This window comes from Lipophrys pholis (genome assembly GCF_963383615.2).
Source record: "Lipophrys pholis genome assembly, chromosome: 11".
NCBI classification, from domain to species: Eukaryota; Metazoa; Chordata; class Actinopteri; order Blenniiformes; family Blenniidae; genus Lipophrys; species Lipophrys pholis.
This window is the reverse complement of record NC_137631.1, coordinates 22,383,952-22,405,683: the sequence shown is the minus strand read 5'-3', so window position 1 is coordinate 22,405,683 and position 21,732 is coordinate 22,383,952. Positions and strand designations below refer to the sequence as shown.

Here is a 21,732-nt window from a genome sequence, read left to right as displayed (position 1 = left end):
GAGTGAGTGTGATATTCAACAGCCTAATATTCTTACAAACTTTAGAGTCACTACAGTGAAAAAAAAGTTTTACTTTGTTGATCATATTCTCCCATTTACACACACACACACACACACACACACACACACACACACACACACACACACACACACACACGCACATAATCCATCAGTTTGGAGCAATTTGTTGTTTAGTGTCCTGCTCAAGGACTCTTTGACATAAAGACAGGATCGGATGAAGGATTGAACCTGCAAATTTTGGACTGAGAGACGACCAGCTCTACCAACTGGAACCAAAGTCACCCCATAAGGCATTCACATATACTCTCATACCTGCACAGCGGTGGAAACCTTTGTCCTGGCCTGTGTGGTGCCTCTTCTCTGGAGCTCCAGCAGTGTGTCATACTCACACTTCAGCTGATCGAAGTCACCCTGAAGTGTTTTCAACTGGACAGTAAAGAGAAACACACATCACCATGATGAAACCTGCTCATATAATAAGTCATGAATGATGCATAACAGTACTTTGAATATGTCAGGGATCACTACCTCATTATGGGAAGGTCAAAAATTGTGACCATTCTTCACAAAATTAACTTATTGCAATTCTGTAGCACAGGAAATAATCTTTCAAAGAGACTCTAATCTAGCACCTCCGGTTGACAATCCTGACACCTAAATTTGACAGTTTGGTCGTTCGAAGTCTGCATCACCTGCCTGGATAAATTCAAGACAGAAATGCCTGCGAAGAAGAATAGATCATGCTGCCTGTATGTCTGACAGATAAAGAGAAATTGAAGACTAAAAAAGATATGACAAAAGTGGCTAAAAATGACCTAAATGGAAAAACTGGCTAGAATTAAATGAAAAGGGATGAAAGAGCTACACAAGTTAAAACTTCTACAACAGTTTAAAAGGTTTAAACTTCTAAAGTGTTTAAACCATTAAAATGTCTAAAACTGCTGAATTGGCTTCAATGTTAATATAGCTTAAACAATAAAACAGCTAAAATTGCTAAAACCACTAAAAATAGCTAATAAATGGTAAAAAATAAATAAATACTTGAATGGCTAAACAGTTACAGACTGTAATTAGGTGTTGATTGGTTTTAATAATGGTTCAAATATTTCATAAACTCAAAATTAGCTACATTTTCTTAATATTGGCAAAAGTATATTGGAAAATTTATAAGCTGTGTTTTTTTTTTCCCATTTTGAAGGTTCAACGTGTTTTTAATGCGCCAGAGGAACTTTTGAGTGGAAAATGAGCAAAAATGACCCTTTGAGACTATGCAGGTTGCAGACGTCGCTCCCAACTGATGAGGTTGGCTGGCTCTGCACAGAGTTACCTGCAGCTGGGTGTGCTTGTGGTTTTTCTCCAGCGCGTCCCAGTCGCGTCGTGGTACCACATCCCAGTACTCCGCTTTCATCCTGGTGAGCTCCTCCTGGGCTCTGGTCAGGTCTTCTCGACACACTTTAAGAGCCAGCTGAAGCTGCACCGAGTCGCCACAGTATTCTTTATTCATCAGAGAGACAAATGATCCACTTATTTTATGCTTTTTTTCTTTCAGTAATCTCAATTAGTTATTGACAAATTGTAAAAAAGCAATACAAACAAAAATGTACACCTTTGAAATGTACACAAGCATGATTTACAATTTCTTTGCAGTCTGAAAAATAGTACTAATGCAATTGGGCATCATATATTTTATCTTTAAATGGAAAATCAGGGATGAATACGTATGATTCCTGCAGGGAAGTTGTGATGCTGCATGAATAAATAGTTAATTTTTCAGTTCAAAACTGCTTGAGGTCTTTATCTACAGTTACTAACAGCTGCTTTTTATCTGACTGCTGTCAAAATTCAAATCACTTTTACATTATTTCTTGGAAGAAGGAACACATTTCACCCAAACTGTACATGACTGACTGTACATGTGCCAATAGAGTCTCTAATAATACATTTTTTCAAATTTTCTTTTCCGTAAAAGTAACTTGTTCTGTTCCAATGCCTGCACTGTTGGTGATTTTCCAACCAAAACCATAACGCGTCATATTGTAAAGAATGCTGGTATTGACTTCAAACACATTTAGTTCAAAATAGAATAATCCAGCAAAACCAACATCTGGATTATATGAATAATTAAAAGATTCAAATGATTAAGGGTGTAGAAGATGGCTGCATGATATTTATTTGTGGAACATATATTAGTATACATATGTATGGGTTTGTTTACATACATACATAACTGTACTATTACTCTTTCTTTCTTTTTTTTTTTACAAAATTTTCTTGAATTCTGGTTGTAATTACTTATACAAGCAGATGTTTTTGCAGGTATAAGAAAACAAATGCTCAGTTTGATGCAAATGGAATACAAAAAGGGAAAGTTAAAGTGCAAAATTGCCCAACATTGGCTGCTCTACCTGTATCTTTAACAGCAGGATCCTTCTCCTCCTTCCTCTCTGGACTTCTCGTCAGGTCATTGAGCTGCCAGATCAACAACTTGCGGGCATCTCGCTCCTCACGGTACTGCAGGTAGATGCTGGACAACTCTGACTGCAGATGGTCCACCTTTAGAGAAACAGCAGTTACTCAGCCAACTGTCAAAACATGAACAGACCCCTGGCAAGAAGTCAATTTCTAAAAGACATGCACTCAATTACAAAAGCAGATAAAATACTTTACATGCAAGTAAAATACACAGAGTTTGATCTGTGAGTAAATAGACATTGTTGACAGTGACTTTGCCAGTATGTACCACTATCTGCGCTGCCTTTTCTTTCTCCCTCATGGCTTCAATCTCCTTCTGCAGTTGCTGCTTCTCCATTTTCAAGGCGACAGTCTCGACTTGCTCCTCTTTCCAGCGAGCTTGGATCTTCTTGTCACATTCCTCTGTCAGCAGCCTCAGATGGGACCGCAGCGGTTCCAGCTCTCGGATTTGTTCCTGCTGATGCGCTGACCACATTTACAAGACTATTGTGACACGACACATCTGAGAGGAATAACTAATCAATTACAGGGCTGGAACAAAAGAAACTGTGGCTATTTCATTATCGCACTATGATTGCTGCATGTCATGGCTAATATAATAATCCTAAAGATGTGACAAAGTGAAAATAGGTGATGAATCAAAACATATGCTGGATAAAAAATATGAGCAATTCACTTAAACATAACATTTCCCATAGACACATTGTGTGTGTGCACGTGCATGTGTGTCTCAATGCATGTGTGTGTTTTTTTTTTTAAACAGAACTTTCAGCTGTATTTTATGTTGTGAAATTTGGTCTATAAATAAAACGTATTATTATTTAGCTAAAGCTGCTCGATGACATCAAGTCACATGATGTTTCCATACGGCAATATACAATGTCAAACTTTTATTTTAAGTATACATTGCATATACATTAATCAAAGAAACTGTAATGAACATTGTTCACTGTCCACATATTTGATGACAAGTTCATTCTACCACCGTGTATCTCTAATATGCATTTACTGCATTCCATTCAGTGACCTCCAAACAAACCTATGGTGCATTAAAAGGGTGCAAAGACATGGTGTAAACCAATTGAAGCTGTTTTCTCAATATATAAAATCAATGATTGATCATAAAATACAGTAGGTAACTGTTAAACATACATTCTGCAAAATTAACAAGACCACAGCAGCATACTCAATAATTTACTGACATAAACTGTTTTCATATTCCTTTTTGATGACAGATAGAAGAGGCTGGTAGGTTTTAAATGCTCTGATGAAGCAACCAAAGGCACGGCGGTAGACCTGTAAACAAAGCACATTTAGAGAATTTTATATTTGCATATTTTATAAATAGTTAAAGCGCTCTTTAAAAATTATGAGGAAAAACACTCAATTCAAATAAAGTGTTGCAACACTGAGCACCTGTAGCCTCAGTTCTTGGGGTTTTGGCTCGTTTGGACCGATAGTTTGAAGTTCCTTGTTCACGTAGCTCTCCAGCTGCAATAGGAGTTGAGGCTTTCTTCCAGAGCTTGCATGAATGTAACTATTACCTGTCCAACACAACTACACCATTCATTACACAAACACAACATAGAGTGATAAGGACTTTGTAGTGACAGGGAAAGATTTTGACTTATTGGATCATCTTCACAACAGTGAAACCATTTGAGTTATTACTAACAACTCGTGGGTTTGTTATGAATAATAACATAATGTGCTATGTTGCATGAGCCATGTGTTAGCTCACCTTACTTGTTGCACTGATTGGGAGAGACGTAGCACCAGCATTTATTCCTTCTTGTCCCTCCTGTGATGTCTGGACAATGTGCTTTTGTGCACCACTGTCAAATACAAATCTGATCAAAACATTAACAAAGCCAAGAAGAATTTAACACAACAATTTTTATTATGCTGCAGAGCAATTTAATTCACTTGCCTTTGACTTTGTGGCGCTGTTATAGGTGGAAATTTGACATGTTTTTGCGGTAACATCCCTGTAGATTATGACTAAACAATAACTTCACAAGCTCCAGATATTCGGTAAATTAGTCGAGTTGTGTCCGTCTAGCTGAAAGCTTAAAGACTTGAACGTTAGCGTCACACTGCACTATAGCATAGTTTCCATGGCAACGAGGGAGGAAAACATACTCGAGGACCCGCGTGTAGTTGTCTGTAGCGCGCCTGACTAATTAAGTTAAAAACAAAGTACAGAAATCAAACCTTAACCAGGTCGGTTAAAATATTGTTACAGTGTACAATAATCAGAATACAGGTGATGTGTGCGGGGGAATTCCTTAATATTAATAAATCAATAAAAGTAAATTCACAACATTTTCTCACTAACCCTTAAACTGAAAGTGTGACAATCGGACTGAGGCATTATTGAATCTGAGAGTCACATATTGTATTATTGTAACAATTTTAAATGTATTTTCTATATATTTTCTTCTCTTGATATTATTGTTAGTATAATCATCACAATATAAACTCAATGTATAATATTTCATATTCATTTATAATCCCAAAGGTAATTAATTTGTGATGAAGGTACTTTGTGCAAAGGAAATGTATATAAATTAATAAATATTATGTTTGGTGGATCTGTATTTCTGTTAAATTCACTTTGCATTAGATTTGTAGATTTTCCAACTTCTCATATATGACAACTTAATAGCGTGTGTATAGCAAATGCAATGTTTTGTTTCCCTTTGCTCTGTTGTTTTGACTGTCTTGTACTTCAATCCTTTGCTTTGAAATTCACCTGGATAAACAAAAAACAACTGATGATATAGATAAATAAAGCACTGTGAATTACCTTTTGTCTAAATGGTGCTATATGAATGAATTTGCCTTACCTATTATTTCATATCCATTCATACATTTTATAAATGTCCAGGTTATTACTGACACTCTGCAATATATCCCTGAAGTTGCTATCAAAGTGTGTACTTTATTTACGTTTTTGTGTTATTTTTCTTCGGGAAACCATTTTCTTAAAAATGCCATCTACGAACTTCAATTCAGAACGTGAAAAAAATATTTACGTCTTCCTTTACGGTGTTCGAAATAAACTGATGTTTGTGGAGAAAAGTTTGCTGGGTTCAAACTACATTTCCCAGAAGCCTGAGCGGCGGAGTGGCACTGGAGCGGTGTAGTCGGTTCCAGACGTGTCAGCGTGGAGCGGGCGGCCAGCCGGACTACAGTTCCCACACGGCCCCGCTTCCAGCCTACAGTACGGTCTGCTGCTGCTTATCCGGGGATGTCACACCGCTGCTATTTTCTCCCCTCAGTCCCTCTCACTCCAGCGGACTGACACGGGGCTCTGGATAGAGACAGTCGAACAATAAGAAGCATTAGAAGAAGACGGGAGGCCTTGAAGATGGCAGAGCTCGGAGCGGGAAGCCTGCCTTTGGGGGATCCTGCCTTTAACTACCAGGAGCAGGAGCTCAGCGAGCGGCTCAAGCGGCTCTACCCGGCGGTGAACGAGGAAGAGACCCCTCTGCCTCGATCCTGGAGCCCCAAGGATAAATACAGCTACATCGGGCTGTCACAGAACAACCTGCGGGTGCATTACAAAGGTCAGAGAGCTACCTCAAAAAGAGAGAGAGGGGGGGAAGGGGAGGGGGAGGGGGGGGGGGGGGTCGCAGATTAAATCTGTCACTGTGTTATTACAGGAGGGGGGGGGGGGGGGGGGGTATATTTCTCACACACCACATACACACAGTGTGTGTGTGTGTGTGTGTGTGTGTGTGTGTGTGTGTGTGTGTGTGTGTGTGTGTGTGTGTGTGTGTAGTCCTGGTAAATCTAGTCTGAGCTGCCTCTCCTGTCCTGTAACCTCGCTTTGTCTCACCACCGAGCTCAGGAAGGATCCAAACGACTGACAGTTGAACTCGCTCACCGCTGACAGTTGCTGTTATTGTCACCACTCCTGGACATTTTTATTTTCACCTTCACCATCACGGCTCTCCCCCCCCCCCCCCCCCCACCCCCCCCCCCCTTTGTTTGTTTATTTATGGCGTTATTTGTTATGTTGCAGTACAGCTGGCTGCGCATCTCCACTGTTTACGACGATGAGCTAACAACAACTAGTGGTATTTAACGAAAAGCTAACAACCAGTCCGACGCGAATACAGGAGCTGCTAGCCTCGGAGCTAACGTGCTAACGTTAGCCTCACTTAGCTGCTCCTTGTGACTGGAAACTGTGTGGCACAAACAGGCTGACGAACACACGCCGAACTTAACATTTCGAAACGCATCACGTCACGTTAACACGGCAATTGTTTGATTTCACTGGGGGTGGGGGGGGGGGGGTAAAAAAACCCAAGAGTTAAAATGGCATTGTTGTGTTCTTCTCCCTCTCTCTCGCTCTCTCGCGTGATTTCAGTGCTCTTGGAAGTCTTTTCCAGAAAATAATTTTTCTCTCTTTAGTCGAAATGTTCAAAGTCTCATTCAGATCTGGGTGCTTCGAGCATAACAACAGCCTCAGGTCCAAACCTCTAGCAGGCAGCAGCTGCAGTGACACACAGGGCCTTCTTTCTGAGCTCCATCAGGCCAGAAAAACCTACAGATCTGCTGCAACAACATTTCAGTGTAACACTTGAGACAGACACATCCATGTTTGCTCCACTATTCAACTTAACATACCGACCGGAAGAATGCAAAAACAGTGATGTGTACCAACTTGCAGAAATGTATTTCCAGACCCTGCAATCTCTAACCTTTGTCAATAGCTTTATAGACTGCATTCATCACCTTGTGCCAGTGTTGCTCTTTTTCATGGATGTCCATATGTTTTTTTTATTGAGGCCTGATTTGTATCTGTGAAAGTACCTGAGGGCCAACATCCCCTCATTACATAATTCTAAACAGTAAAAATGGTTAACATATGAATAGTTATAGATGCAAACTAGCCATAGATGAGCAAACTCTGTCTTCTTCTTATGGGAAGTTGTGTTATACTGGTGCAAGGGAATTAACACAGGCTGGTTCCTACATTACATAGGTGGCACGTGGGCTATGCAGTCATGCTGCAAACATGAGTCAAAAATAGGAATTGCATGTTGTATTTATATACATATATAGTTTGCTTCTGCTGAAAAATTTTGCATTTTTGTACAGTGGAGCAGGATAGGTCTTATAAAATCTGACCTTGGGTCACGATTGACCATAGAAAGGCTTTACAAGCTTTGATGAAACCCCTCAAGCCATTGCAGAGGAACTTCAGCCAAAGCAGAATTAAGATTTGAAGAACCAAAACTTATTTTTTTTTCGTATTTATGAGTAGAATTAGAGCACATATTTACAGATCTACTAATAAATTGGTCACAGGAACCATTTAGAATAACATTTGTGACATGTCAATAGTTGTTGCGATGTTAATTTTCTCTGATCTTGTTCTTAGACAATGTCCTCTAACTAAGTCTAAAAAAAACATTGAGTTTGTTGATTTCTAGCAACATAGAATGGGTTCACCATCATGTACTAGTGTTGTCAAAGAGTGAAAACCATGATCAAGCCCACAGAGGGGTTTAATCGGCTTTTAAAGCTTTGGTGAAACACCTAAAGCCAGTGAGGCACAAGTGCAGGGTGTTTTAGAGAGGACTTTTCCAGACTTTAGCAACGAAAGATTTCCTTTCTGACAGCGATTGGTCATACTCCTCCAGATCTGTGGGGTCCGATCACAGAGAGAGACACACAAGTCCAAATCTTTCCCGAATTGGTTCAAGAAAGTTTGAAATACATTTTGTGGAATGCCTACAATTGCTTGTGATGGCAATAATGTTATAAAAAGTTAAAACTTTGGTGTGACTTTAAATGTACTACGACCATCTAATAAATCCTGACTGTAAAATGTTGAGTTCGGTTAATGCAGGGACAGAATCTGATCAGTAATATTTTGATTCTACAGAGAAACAACCAAAGCCATTGTGGCAGACCTTTGGAAATGTTATTTTTTTTTTATCTTTACCATATCCTTGACATTTATTTTGATACCACCAGTTTCAGAATTGGTATCTAATATATGATCTGTTTTTCCAAGACATGAACCCTGTCTGAATAAAAGAAAAGGTTAATTTTGATTAATACCATTAGTAACCTAACTTGTATAATAAATGAACTTGAGCTCACCGGCACGGTGTACTCGGTTAACCATTTTCTAAAAAATCGAACAGCATCAAATCCACACTTAAGTAAGGTTTGGTGAAACAGTCAATGGCAGTATGACGGCTCTTTTAGCCGATTAAAATATGTAAGTGCTGGTAGATCTTTTAGATGCTTTGGAAGTCTTTTCTGGAAGCAACCGGTTCATTTTGTTCTGATCCGTGCAGCAGCTGCTGTGAGACCGTTTTGGCTTTCCGAGTCACATTAGGCCAAATCCACTGATCTGGTAATAAATCTGGTGTTCCTCCAGCAGCTTTTCAAAACCAATTCATAGCATGTCCATGATATTCTGACCATCGAGTGTCTGTATTCAAAGTCACACCAAATTTTTGCTTTGTCTTAAAAAGCTGCGAAAAACACCGTAAAACAGTTTTGACTATTTTGTTAGAGAAACAGGAAATTTTGACTCTTTCACCAAAACAACCCCTAAAGAATGGATTTTTATTTATGTAATTTCATTTTGTCGTACTGACATTCACTACTCATATTTATGGCAGAAATAGTCACAATTCTTGTGTCATTGTTTCACTTTTATAGTTAACCCAACCGCTACACTTTGCAGATGACATCAGGACTACTTAAAAAGTATAATTTCGCTGGCCTCCAGCCCACCATTTCCACAATAGTGTGTTTGTTTGGTGTCCGTATCGGTAACAGTGCGTGCACTGTCGCATAATAGAGAAGCATCCAACCACTTTATGGGCGCATTGTCAGGCTGAGGAGGCTAATATGCATGTGGTCATAAACTCAGCTAAGGAAGACAATAAACGAGCTGAGGCAGGAGCATTAAAGCGGTGGTAAACCTTTAATGAGGACGCACAAATTTGGGGTTTCCGAAAACACTTTTAAGTTCAACAAATGAAATGTCAGTTTGGTCAGTTGTTTTTTTTAAAGGGGTCGTATCCCACTTTCCTCTCTCGCCAATGCCTTTCTCATGTGGCTTTTTCCATTCTATTTTATTTGAACATGAGAGCAACATGAGACGGACGGCTCTGTTGTAATTTGTGCTGTATGAGTGAATTTAAATGATTTGACACTAAAGACTGACCTCAGGCTCGGTGGATGTATAGACAAGACCACAAAACTTTTGGAAAATGTAAATTTTTCTGAAACGCTGCCACTGCTCCAAAGCTACAAATCATATAGTTTGTGTCATTATTAAAGAAAAAATGTAGAAGCAGCAGATGATGGCGTTTAATTATACTGACTGTATGAAGTCACAGTATTGAGAAAATACTCAACAACAACTTGGGGCAAAATCGTTGAGCTTTCTGGCTTTCTGGCTTTCTACTAATGCTAAAAACACTAATGCTGAAAACACTGCGTCTTTGCTCGTCTTGAGGTTTTCAGCATTAGTAGATTTGCACTGACAAACCTGGGAAGCTTTGCAGATCTGCAATCTGGAAACTACTACTATGCAAGTTTAAATGATGGACACGAATAATCTTTTAAAAGGGTTTGGTATGTTTTTAATATTTTAGGAACCAGAAGGATTGCAGTAGAATGAAAATTAAAAAAACGAGAATAGAGGGACTGTTAGTAACGCTTGTTTTGGAAGTTTTTAAACAATGTGTGAACTTTCTTTTAAGTCTCCATTCACATCCAGAGTATGTGCCTGGAGTACAACAACAGCCCGGGGTCTGATCAGCAGCAGCTGTGAGACGTGAGGCCTCTACCCCGCGCGCTACATTAGGCCAAATGTACCGATCTCGTCGTAAATCTGGGGTATCGACGTTTTCACAATAACAGCAACTTGCCGGCGGAGTCATTCCTTTACATGGACTGATAACAGCTGTGGGCAGGGCTTTTAGTCAACCCGGTTTTATCCACGTCCTAAATCAAAACAAGGTGACATCTACGCGGAGACCCTTTCTGTAGCAGTCCGGCCTTCCCCTCCCTCGCTCTGCTGTTCTCCGTCGGGGCAGACCCGTCTGTAACAGGAAAGCTGGTGCTGGATCTCCGGCTGTGAGAAATCTCCATAAATGCACTGCGAGGCCACATCGGGCCTTCCTGCTGCCTGCTTACATCAGCGCCGAGTACGGGAGGATACGGGCAGGCTGTGTTGTCTGCTCTTCTTTGGCAAACATGCAGTGGTGGTCCTACAGCTTTGCAAATGGCAAGTGAGGATTTTTAGTTATTTAAATCCAAGCTGGCAGGCAGATAGCCAGATATAACCCACAGATCATTTAATGCATAATTGATCAGATCTTGGCTGAGGGAACATTGGTCAGACTGAATATAAACCTTTTTTTTTTTTCTCTCCCTTGTAATTGATTGTAATTATCCATTTTATGACTGTGAAATTCATTTAACAGTAGGGATGTTCCTGGCATGCAGAATCCCTGTCGACTAAACAAAAGATTTCATTGAGATTAGTTTACTAGTTCAAGCAAGGAAAACATGTATAAAATGGTAGACATTTAGCACAATTACAGGAAGTGTGTCAAACACACTTCTCAAAATGTGTTTATTCCAGAGCTATTTGAATCTGTTAGCATTAGCTGTTTGTGTCTCAGCACAGTTTATATAAGCTCAAAATATCCCATTACCTTCCTGAAGCTTTTACTTTCAACAAAGTTAAATGGAAGCACACCCTATGTGGGGATTATTTTCCAGCTGGATCACAGCATCTCCAGGTAAATGATAGCAGAATAGCTTTAGTGTGTCGAGCCAGCACTGCCAGCAGCAGCAGTTATTCCCGTCAGGATAATATCTCAAATCTAAATGCTGAGTTGAACAATTGTGCATTGCTGCCTGACGACAAACCACGTTATTTTCATTTTTCAGACCTGATGGCTTTGTAGCACTGACGAGTGGCAGATGGCTGCATGACGGTTAAGCAGCCTTGTACATGAACAAAACAATAATTTGGGTTTTTTCTGGTGCTGTCTCGTGAGAGAAGGGATGTTTAATTGTTGAGCCGACTAATCACGCACACACCTAATAAGTAAAGATTCAGATTTATTGAAATCCAGATTTGGAATGTAGATAACCAGATCTAACCATTCCATTCATGAGAGCAGTGGTCAGAGTGGATAAAAGCCGTTTTATTTTATGGCACCTTCACGACATGACGTACGACCAAAAACTAGTGGCGTCTTTTCGTGTTCACGTTTTGTAGGACATTCAGTTTTTATGTCTGTGAAAAGTGGTCAGATTAAGTTGCACTGCACAATTGTTCAGGGATGACATATAAATAGGTCTATTCTGGATTGTGAAGGATCTTCTTCTTCTTCTTCTTCTTTTTTAATTTTATTTCCAGCTCCTGCTCTCTTCCTTCACCCTTGTGGTTTGGATGCTATTTCAACCAGTGTGCCAATTTTCTGTGTTCAAGGCCGCAGAGCGTCTACCTAGTCCTGATGTGCCCCCGACACAGATTAATTTGTTGGGTCCCTACCTCAATATAAAAACATAAACAATCACTACAGCCCATTTAAACAGACCCGCTGTAGCTCAAGGGCGAGGAATAGAGCAAGCTGAAGATGCTGTTTCTTTCATGAAAACTTTCCCGATGCCCCCCAGGAAAGTTTTGTCTTATTTAGAGGCAAAAATGACATAATTTTTAACTCGTAAATGAAGTAGAGTTCGATACACATTGAGACCATATAGTTAAGATTGTTAAATTTGAGAATGTTTGACTGAATTTAATTTTATTAGTTAGTAGTGAATCAACTTCGATTATATAGTGCATTTTCTCTATTTGATTCTTATCAAGGCACACTATTGTTCATAGTCACTCATTCATACACACAATGGCGATGGGTGCCATGCAAGGTGCTCGACCTCTATTGGAAGCATTATGCAGTCTTCCCAAGGACACGTCATATAGAGAGGGACAGATAGGGAATGGAAGAATGGAAGCTTTACCAACTGAGCTACAATGTCTTTGCTGGCTGAAGAATCAGTGCTTCTGTCTCTTTTCCCAAGGTAACTTCAACTTTTACTATCTGGCAGTTCTGCTGACAAGTTGATGGTACAAACGTGTGACTCACTGGTGTTACAATTGTAAATTTCACCATATCTGCGGTGCCTTACGTTACAGGGGGTTTTGTTATTCCGGTTTTCAATGGTAAAAATGGTTTCACCTCTTTAAAAACAATTTGAAAGAAATTTCAACTGTTTTTCTTAATTGAATCTTTTTAACTTTTTTTTAAGACTTTCATTTTTACTATTTTGGGCCATTTTTACCATTTGTAGCTATTTACTTTAAGCTTTTCTTTTTCTTTCTTTTTAGCATTTCTGTCATGGGTTTTAGCTTTTTATTTGTTTTATCTTTTTTTTTTTTTTTTTTTTTTTTTTTTTTTTTTTTACATTTTTAGCCTTTTTTCTTTCTGCTGTATTTAACATTTTCAGCCATTTTAGCTTTTTTGCCCTTTTCGCTTTATATTGAGATTAATACTCATTTGAAAATGACTACGTTGTGTAAATATAAGTTTCTAACCAGAGAGGGGCTGAAGAGCCACAGACTGCAGACCCCTGATATAGACGGTAAAACAAATAATAACTTATTTTATATAGTACCGTTCAGATGTAAAATTGAAGTCAAAGTTCTTCACAATTTCCAAAGAAGAGGGGAAAAATAAAGATGAAATGACATCAATTCAGTATTAAAAGAGAAGAAGCTTTTAAAGTAGACAAAAACAAATGAAATTATACAACAGAAGTGAATAACATTGCAATTTAAAATCAAGCTGAAACTAAATTAAATGGAACAATGAAATATGATTAAAAAGACTATAGAGACTATTTGTCCAAATCAGAAGGTATCAAGTTGGTTTTGTTTTCAAATGGATAACAGGTGGTAAAGTGGGGAAAAACTTCATATTTTTGGTGCATAAAACAGGAGAAATCTTATTTATGAGCTAAATGTCTTATAAAGAATAGTGACTTGGAGTGTAAAGTTGTGAATAATTCTATTATAATAAAGATTTCTTGACTTAATTTTTGTAGGTGTAATGGGGACATAAAATACAACTCAGCACTTACATCATGAAATGTAAAAGTGTTTTTATATAAACTAAATAGATGAAGTGAGTTAAATATCACTTTTGCCATTTGTTTCACAAAGTCTTTTCAAACTGTCAATCAAAAACACACTATTATTGTCGGATCCTTGCTATGTGCAGGTATCGACATTGGAACTGAAATGCCATAATCAACATTGCTGCAAACCTTAACTAGTTACAAAGGTAAAATATTTCAAAATAAGCATGCTTTTATGCTGCAGTTTTGTACCTTTATCTTCTAGTGGGCCCCAACTGTTAGTAAAAGTACAATAATATGTTTGTTTCACAGCAAAAATGTACCGTTTCCTCCCCAATAATGATAAGAAAAAGAAAAGATTAACCTTTATTGGTTCACAGTCAGGACATTTACAGTGTGGATACCTCATAAGTTGGAAACAGAAATATATATATATATATACACTGCTCAAAAAAATTAAAGGAACAGTTTTTTATCAGGGTATGGCATGAATTCAATTGCACTTTTCTGATAAGGTTTTGGTCAGGGACGTGGCAGAGGGGGTTATTAATCAGTTTCAGCTGCATTGGTGTTGATGGAATTAACAACAGGTGCACTAGAGGGGCAACAACGAGATGGCCCCCAAAACAGGACTGGTTTTGCAGGTGGAGGCCATTTCAAGTTCCTCCCTCTTGATCTTTTTCAACTGTTTTTCCACAAGTGTTGGCTTTAGCTAGAGTCATTATCACGACTGGGAGCATGAGGCGATTTCTTAACCCTCCTGAAGTTGCGCAGATTGTCCAACTCCTCCAGGATGGCACATCCATGCGTGCTGTTGCAAGAAGATTTGATGTGTCTCCCAGTACAATCTCCAGAGCATGGACGAGATTCCAGGAGACAGGCAGTTACTCTAGGAGAGCTGGTCAGGGCCGTAGACGGTCCTCATCCCATCAGCAGGACCGAAGGAGGAACAGGTCGAGCACTGCCCGAGCCCTACAGAATGACCTCCAGCAGGCTACTGGTGTGAATGTCTCTGCCCAAACAGTCAGAAACAGACTTCACGAGGGTGACCTCAGGGCACGAAGTCCTGTAGTGTGCCCTGTGCTCACTGCTCAGCACCGTGGAGCTCGATTGGCATTTGCCATAGAACACCAGAATTGGCAAGTCCGCCACTGGCGCCCTGTGCTTTTCACAGATGAGAGCAGGTTTACCCTGAGCACCTGTGATAGACGTGAAAGGGTCTGGAGAAGCCAAGGAGAGCGCTATGCTGCCTGCAACATCATTCAGCATGACCCGTTCGGTGGTGGGTCAGTGATGGTCTGGGGAGGCATTTCCATGGAGGGACGAACAGACCTCTACAGGCTAGAGAACGGCAGTCTGACTGCCATTAGGTATCGGGATGAAATCCTTGCACCCATGGTCAGACCCTACGCTGGTGCAGTAGGTACTGGGTTCCTCCTGGTCCACGACAATGCCCGGCCTCATGTGGCAAGAGCATGCAGACAGTATCTGGAGGATGAAGGAATTGACACAATTGAATGGCCCTCACGATCACCTGATCTAAACCCGATAGAACACCTCTGGGACATAATGTTTCGGTCCATCAGACGCCGCCAGGTTGCTCCTCAGACTTTACAGGAGCTCACTGATGCCCTTAGACAGATCTGGGAGGACATCCCACAAGACACCATCCGTCGTCTCATTAGGAGCATGCCGCGACGTTGTCAAGCATGCATACAAGCACGTGGGGGCCACACAAGATATTGAAAATAATTTTGAGTTGCAGAAATTGAATTTAGGCAAAATGGACGAGCCTGCCACATCATTTTTTCACTTTGATTTTTGGGGTGTCTATATACTGAGCCCTCTGTAGGCTGAAAACTTTTATTTCCATGCAAAGATGTGGCATCCTTTTGTTCCTGAGACATTAAACTGTCTATATCAGTATAGATATCCAGCATTTTTTTTTCACCATTGAAATCTGATGTGTTTTCAAAGTGTTCCTTTAATTTTTTTGAGCAGTGTATATATATATATATATATATATATATATATATATATGTAAAAATTCCCAGTACTAAATACAAACACACCTACAAAATACATATGAAGAATGATATATAAATATCAAAATAAAGTGTGAAAGTGTGTGCAGATCTTAGTACTTTGTGCAAGGAACTGGCAACAAGAGTTGGTGGGGGAATCCGATATAGTAAAAGTTTATAAAAGGTTTAAAACATGCGCTTTACTGCACATCTTCATCATTTATTACTGTTTATCACTCTGTGGAGCTGCTAGAATTTGTCCTCCTTTGTGTGGCTCCTTGATTTTTAAACCTATAGTCAATTATCAAAGCTCCAAAGCAGGTGTGGACATAACTTCCACCTATATTCTGCAGAGGCCCAGGACTCAGGAAAATGTGCGATAACGCTACTCTAGTGCACTTAGTTTGTTATCTGCGCTCGCCGATGTGTTTACAAGTTTGTTGGGACATGTTGTCGGCTCAGTGAAATTCTTTGGGCGAGCAAGCCCTCATGTGTGTCGACAGATGATGGTGTTAATGTCACAATGACCCAAGCTGCTGTGCATCCTTATTTCCTGGCTTACAAACTTGGTTTCAGTCAAGTTTTTTTTTTAGCTCAAATAAACAAGCCAGCAAAACATTAAGCTGGTGAAAAGCCAAACTTTTGCCTCATTGATTCCACCAAAACTAAGCCACAGCTGAATGAGTAACTCAGTGTAGAAAAAGTATTTGGCTTCATCTGTTGGGAACACAGCCCAAAAAGTCAGCAGACTCGTGGTTGGAGTTTATTCCACATCCTGTGGGGATAATTCACCTTCCTCTGACATTAACTAGGAGGTGAGAAAACCTCATCCCATCCACTTCACTGTCGTCAACAATTCTCCCCCAGGTGGTGTAGGTCATTGCCTGAACAAGTGAATAGAACTACATCATCTGCAAAATAAAAAGGAAAAAGTCTGACACACCAGCCTGAGGTCACCAAAGAGGGTTTGGGCATCCTTCAGTTTTTGGCTGCACCTTTAAACTCCATCCTTGCAAGTCACAGTCAGAATAGATGACGGAGCACAACCTCAGCGAAGTCCAGCATCTATTGAGAAAGTCTGACAAAGTGCCAGAGATGAAGACAAAGGTTTTGGTTCCGTTATACAAGGACCTAATTGCTCACAGTAGCAGCCCCATTAGTCTCCAGAACCGTCTCTTGTTGGACTTGCAGGATTTGGTAACTAAACGCTCTTTTAAGAAAGAATCACAAGTTAGAGCAAGATACAAAAAGTAGGAGTTTGACAGTGGACACTTGATTTTGAAATCTTAGGGATGTGCACGTCAGTGTTGTCAAATCTAAAAACTTTTTTGGTTTTGAATTGTTGTGCAAAAGGGAACCGAAGACCTTTCAGGTAACATAAGCTTGAAATAATGTTTTAAGTCTGTTCTACTATATTTTGTTTTGCTAAAAAAAATTGATTATTGGGCATAAGAAGTTTCTTAACATACAAAAAAGATCTTGGAACTGGTAGTTCAGCAATCAATACACTCTGATATTCCTATCCAATCACTGCTGACAGGAGGTGGCATCTATAACTTCCCCAAACAGAATTCCTAGACTGTTTCAAGCTTTGGACCGAATGCTGGTCATTATGTTGCGTTCAAGGACTTGTGTCCAATCACAACAATTCACCAGCTCTTCTGCCAGATGTTGGAAGTTGAAGTTGTGTTGAAAGAAGGGCAAAATCACTCACCCATTACATATTTTTTGACAATCGTACAGCCATAGCATAAAAATAAAATCCAGGCATCCTTGTTACAAGAAGGTAATCATATTAGCTTTGAGAAGTTTAGCTGTTTAAGTGTCAGGTTCTGTCAGATCATGTTGAAGTTAACTTATATGTTCAAATACTGAAATCCTTTTGGTTCCTCAAGTTTGCGTTCAAGACATAATTAACGTCTGAAAGCTAATGTGGTTTAACCCCATCCACTGGCAAGTAATTCGAGACACTGGTGCTTTTTAAATATTTCTTACTGTCAAATGGAAACTATCAAAATGACTTGTTTTCTCTAAGCAGGTAGAATGAATAGTTGCAATGTAAATGGAGTTATATGTATGAAATAGAGTCGAGTCTAAAGTTTAAATGATGTTTTACATTATTATAATAACATTTTTACAGACATTAAGCAATATGCTGCATTGACTTAATGTTTCCCAAGATGTAGTTCCTTATATATGAACATTTTCACTGTTGTTTTTTCTCTAAAATTCCAAAAGACACATTTAACGAAGTGATCCTGAATTCTCCGTAGCTGCATGTGTGCGAGACTTTGTCTCTGCGTTTGCTCTACGATGCGCTGGTGTTGAAGGTTTGACGAGAGCCGTTGAGTTAAGCTGACACAAGTTACTGTAAGGATGTCGCACTGTAAAAACTAAGGTCGTTTGCAGAGAATTCTCACTCTCTGCAGCCATAAGTTGTAACATTGCCGTGGTCTGGTGTTACATTTGTGCAATGTTGGCAGGAGGGATGTTCAGAAAACAGTCGAAAATTCAGCAACGTGCAACAAAGCTTCAAGAAAGCTGAAGTGTCTTGTTCAGCCATTGTTGTGATGAGCTGCGTTACCTTCTCAGCCTGGGCGCGATCACAGTGTCTCTGGGTAAATGATATCCAATTCGCCCGAGTGTGGCAAGCTGGTACTGTTTGCAGCAACGGCTAGTAGTTGGAAGCTGGGTGATAATGGAATGTGTAAGTTGATTGAATGAATAAAACACATTTTTTGGACCGGTTAATAGTTCTTGTTCCAGCGAGCCATGTCACAAGTGTTTAATCATTTAGCCGACTAATGGTGCACATCTCTAGTTGGCAGCAAGATAAGAACAGAAAATGTTTCTTTTCAGATGTTGGATACCAAGTTAGCTGTCCCTTCTAATCTCAAAATAACTTTCTTTATTAACTGGTTTGTTGTGTGCAAATCGACACGATTGTAAGTGGGAAGGTTTTAGAGGCATTTTACTTATTCATTTCTAACCTGGTATATGATATTTCCAGCTTTGTCACTGGCAATAATGACTAAAAATGGGGCATGAATGCAGTATCAACCTCCACCAAAGTAGGCCATCATATGTGTCGAGGGCTTTAACGTTCAGGTGTTGCATTGTAGCATAATCGGCCTCAGGAAGGTCAAGCAAGAGGCTCGAAATTCTCCAGACTGAGTGCCAAGGGTGTACTCCTGCTCATAAACAAACCTTAGGTAGCCTTTTACTGCAGTTCATCCAATCTGTATTCAGTATTTTGTTATTTTGGCAGAGGGGAGGCGGTACAGTAGAACCTCTGAGGAGTGGACCCGGTAAGAGCGGACACGTCACTGTGCACGGACACATATTTAGCTGTTAACACACCTTAATGAGCGGATAACCTGCCTGACCTGGACAACGGACTGATTTTCCTGGCAAATTTTCAAGCTGAGAGACACTTAAATGGACAAATACCCTGGCTGGACCTGATTATTGGAATATTCAAATGTTGTGGTGTCAGGAGATTAGTTTTGAGATGTGAATTATCGCCGCCTCCCCGCAACATGGTGCTGTGCTGTTACTCCTCTCCGTTAGTTTCACGTTTCCTTAACAGCAGAGAACATAAGGCCCGTGGGCCAAAACCGACCCGCATTAGGCTCCAATCTGGTCCAACAAACCCACCAAGCAAGGTGCTTATATAGGATTTATACAAGTTTGTTTTTTTTTGACATTTCACTGTATTTTGCACCAAAATATTTCATTTAAATTGACTTTATGGTGAGATTTTCAGTACTAACTGTTTAAGTTTGCAAAAATATAGATGATTTCCTCACGTACACTGTGATCACGACAAAGAAAAACTTTCAAGTGTAAATTTAAAGTTTATTATAGCAATACTTTACCAGTCTGGCCCACTTAGTATGAAACTGGACTGTATGTGGTCCCTGAAGTATATTAAATCTTATTCAGTAATTATTTTGTATACATTTTATATACGTGTGTATATATATACATCTTTGTATTGGTTCAGTTATATGCTTTTAAATAACCATAACATATTTGGTGTTTGGTTCATTCAGTATCAACTGGTCCAACAATTTGAAATGTTTTTTTTGCTTTTTTTATCCGATTAATTGATTATTTAAATAATCGTTGTTTGCAGCCCTAATTTGATTGTCAGTTGATAAACCCCATATTATAAACATACGCTCGATTCCTTTACATCAGTGTTTTAAGAGTGTTGATAATTCTACATTGCTGAGGACAACTTGGCTGTTGTGACTATTAAAACGAACACATTTTGCACTTTTGCCCTGCAACGCTAGACCCTGGGGTGGGATCACTCATGTCCTAGTGAGCCATTAAAACTTTGACAGTGTCACGGTTGAATTGGAAGCAGGAGTTAATCATTGATCCTTGATGTCACACAACTGGTGAAATGTTTGACACTGCCAGAGCTGTTTCTCAGGAGAGAAGATCCTCTCTATTCTTCTGCTAAATACCATAATGCCACCTTTATTTAAATGCCATAGCTAATAGAGAAGGAAATTAATAGTTTTATCAGTCGTTTACACTCTGTCTCTCACTTGACACTTGAATGACTTAATAATCCAGGTATTATACAATTCTATGGCCTTGGAATTAAATATATCTGGTGGAATGGTAGGTCCTGGTCAAATCTCTTCAGATTTTAATTATATTCTTTTTTTGTGTGTGTTAAAAGTGTCAAAAATACAAACGTCTGAACACCAGATCGGCATATTGCCTTTGAGAGCTGCCCAACTAAATGCTATAGTAATTTTTAGAGTGAAAAGAAGCACAGCATTCAGTAATTTGTTGCATCAGCCACAAATTCAAAGATCACCCAGAGGAAACTTGAAGGTAATTTTTACACGTTGTTCCAGTTCTGTGAAAATATATATTTTTTGTTAAAGGTTGACTTTTTCAGGATATACAACGCGGACGTTGCTGGTATTTTTCGTGGGCTGGATGGACAAGCTCGTCTATAATTACCGTATTTTCTGGACTATAAATTACAACTGAGATCAAGTCAAATCTGTCTTTAACTCCTATATACACTAATGTATGTGTCATAATAATTAATAATAATCCTCAGGTAACCGCTACTGTTCTATAACCATATTTGAATTATTTCCTCCAGATCTGGCCATTGAGCTTTTATCCCACGATTAGCCTAGAGTTGAAAATACAATGCATTAGGTAGTAAGTGCAACTTCTGCTCAATAAGTTTTGACACCACAGTTTTAACCAGGAAAGCTGTGTGTGATTTGGAAACGTTCCTGGTGACTAATCTCGCGCTAAACTAAGCAAACAATTTAAACTAAAAACTAGTCTAAAAAAAAGAAAATGCTCCAAAGATAGCTAAATGTTAAATGTTGTTGCACTTTACGTCATTTGATGTCCATAGCTTCATAGCTTAATTTTCATGTACTGCTGTATATTCCAGCTGTTTACCTGGTGTCACCCAGGGTTTCATCTTGCTCTAGCACAGGGATGTCGAACACATTTTGGTTCTTAGGCATGTTTTTACAAACCTACATAACGTTTGCATAACGACCGTATGGCTTTGAGACTAATGCTAGTTTTCTAGCTTTTAAGAAGCTATATCTCAGCTGGAGTCTCAGTGTTGTGTTGTGTCTGCCACTCTTAAGAAATGTGTTAAAAAGAAATCAATGTTTTCTTTAAAACATTTCCAATTTGCTTGGTAGTTTGGCAAGCTGGATTGGATGTGCGTCATTCATGGTTGGTTTCTGCTCCAGATTTGAACAATATCACAATACCTGTTTTAGATATGATAAACTATATTATCACCGTTACATCTTAACTGTGCGGGCTGGATTTTATATTCTATGCGGGCTTCCCCATGTAGGGTGGAAGTAGGTGTTGTCTAAGGCAGCAAACCCCTTTCACCTAACCATGTAGGCAGTTGTAAAGAGACCTGTTGGCCTACTGAGGGCTAAGAATAGACTGGTTGAATGTTGCTGCAACCATCGGACCAGACAATCACACACACACACACACACACACACACACACACACACACACACACACACACACACACACACACACACACACACAC

At 39.4% G+C, this 21,732-nt stretch overlaps 1 protein-coding gene across 1 annotated transcript in view; it reads left to right on the top strand.

Moving 5' to 3' along the window:
* Positions 1-5,784: 5,784 nt before the first annotated feature.
* Positions 5,785-21,732, top strand: part of ranbp10 (RAN binding protein 10) — a 44,791-nt gene continuing 28,843 nt past the window's right edge. The window contains exon 1 of the mRNA XM_080474486.1: positions 5,785-6,065. Within this exon, the coding sequence (XP_080330612.1) occupies positions 5,867-6,065 (199 nt within the window). The 5' untranslated portion in view covers positions 5,785-5,866. The remainder of the gene's footprint in view (positions 6,066-21,732) is intronic.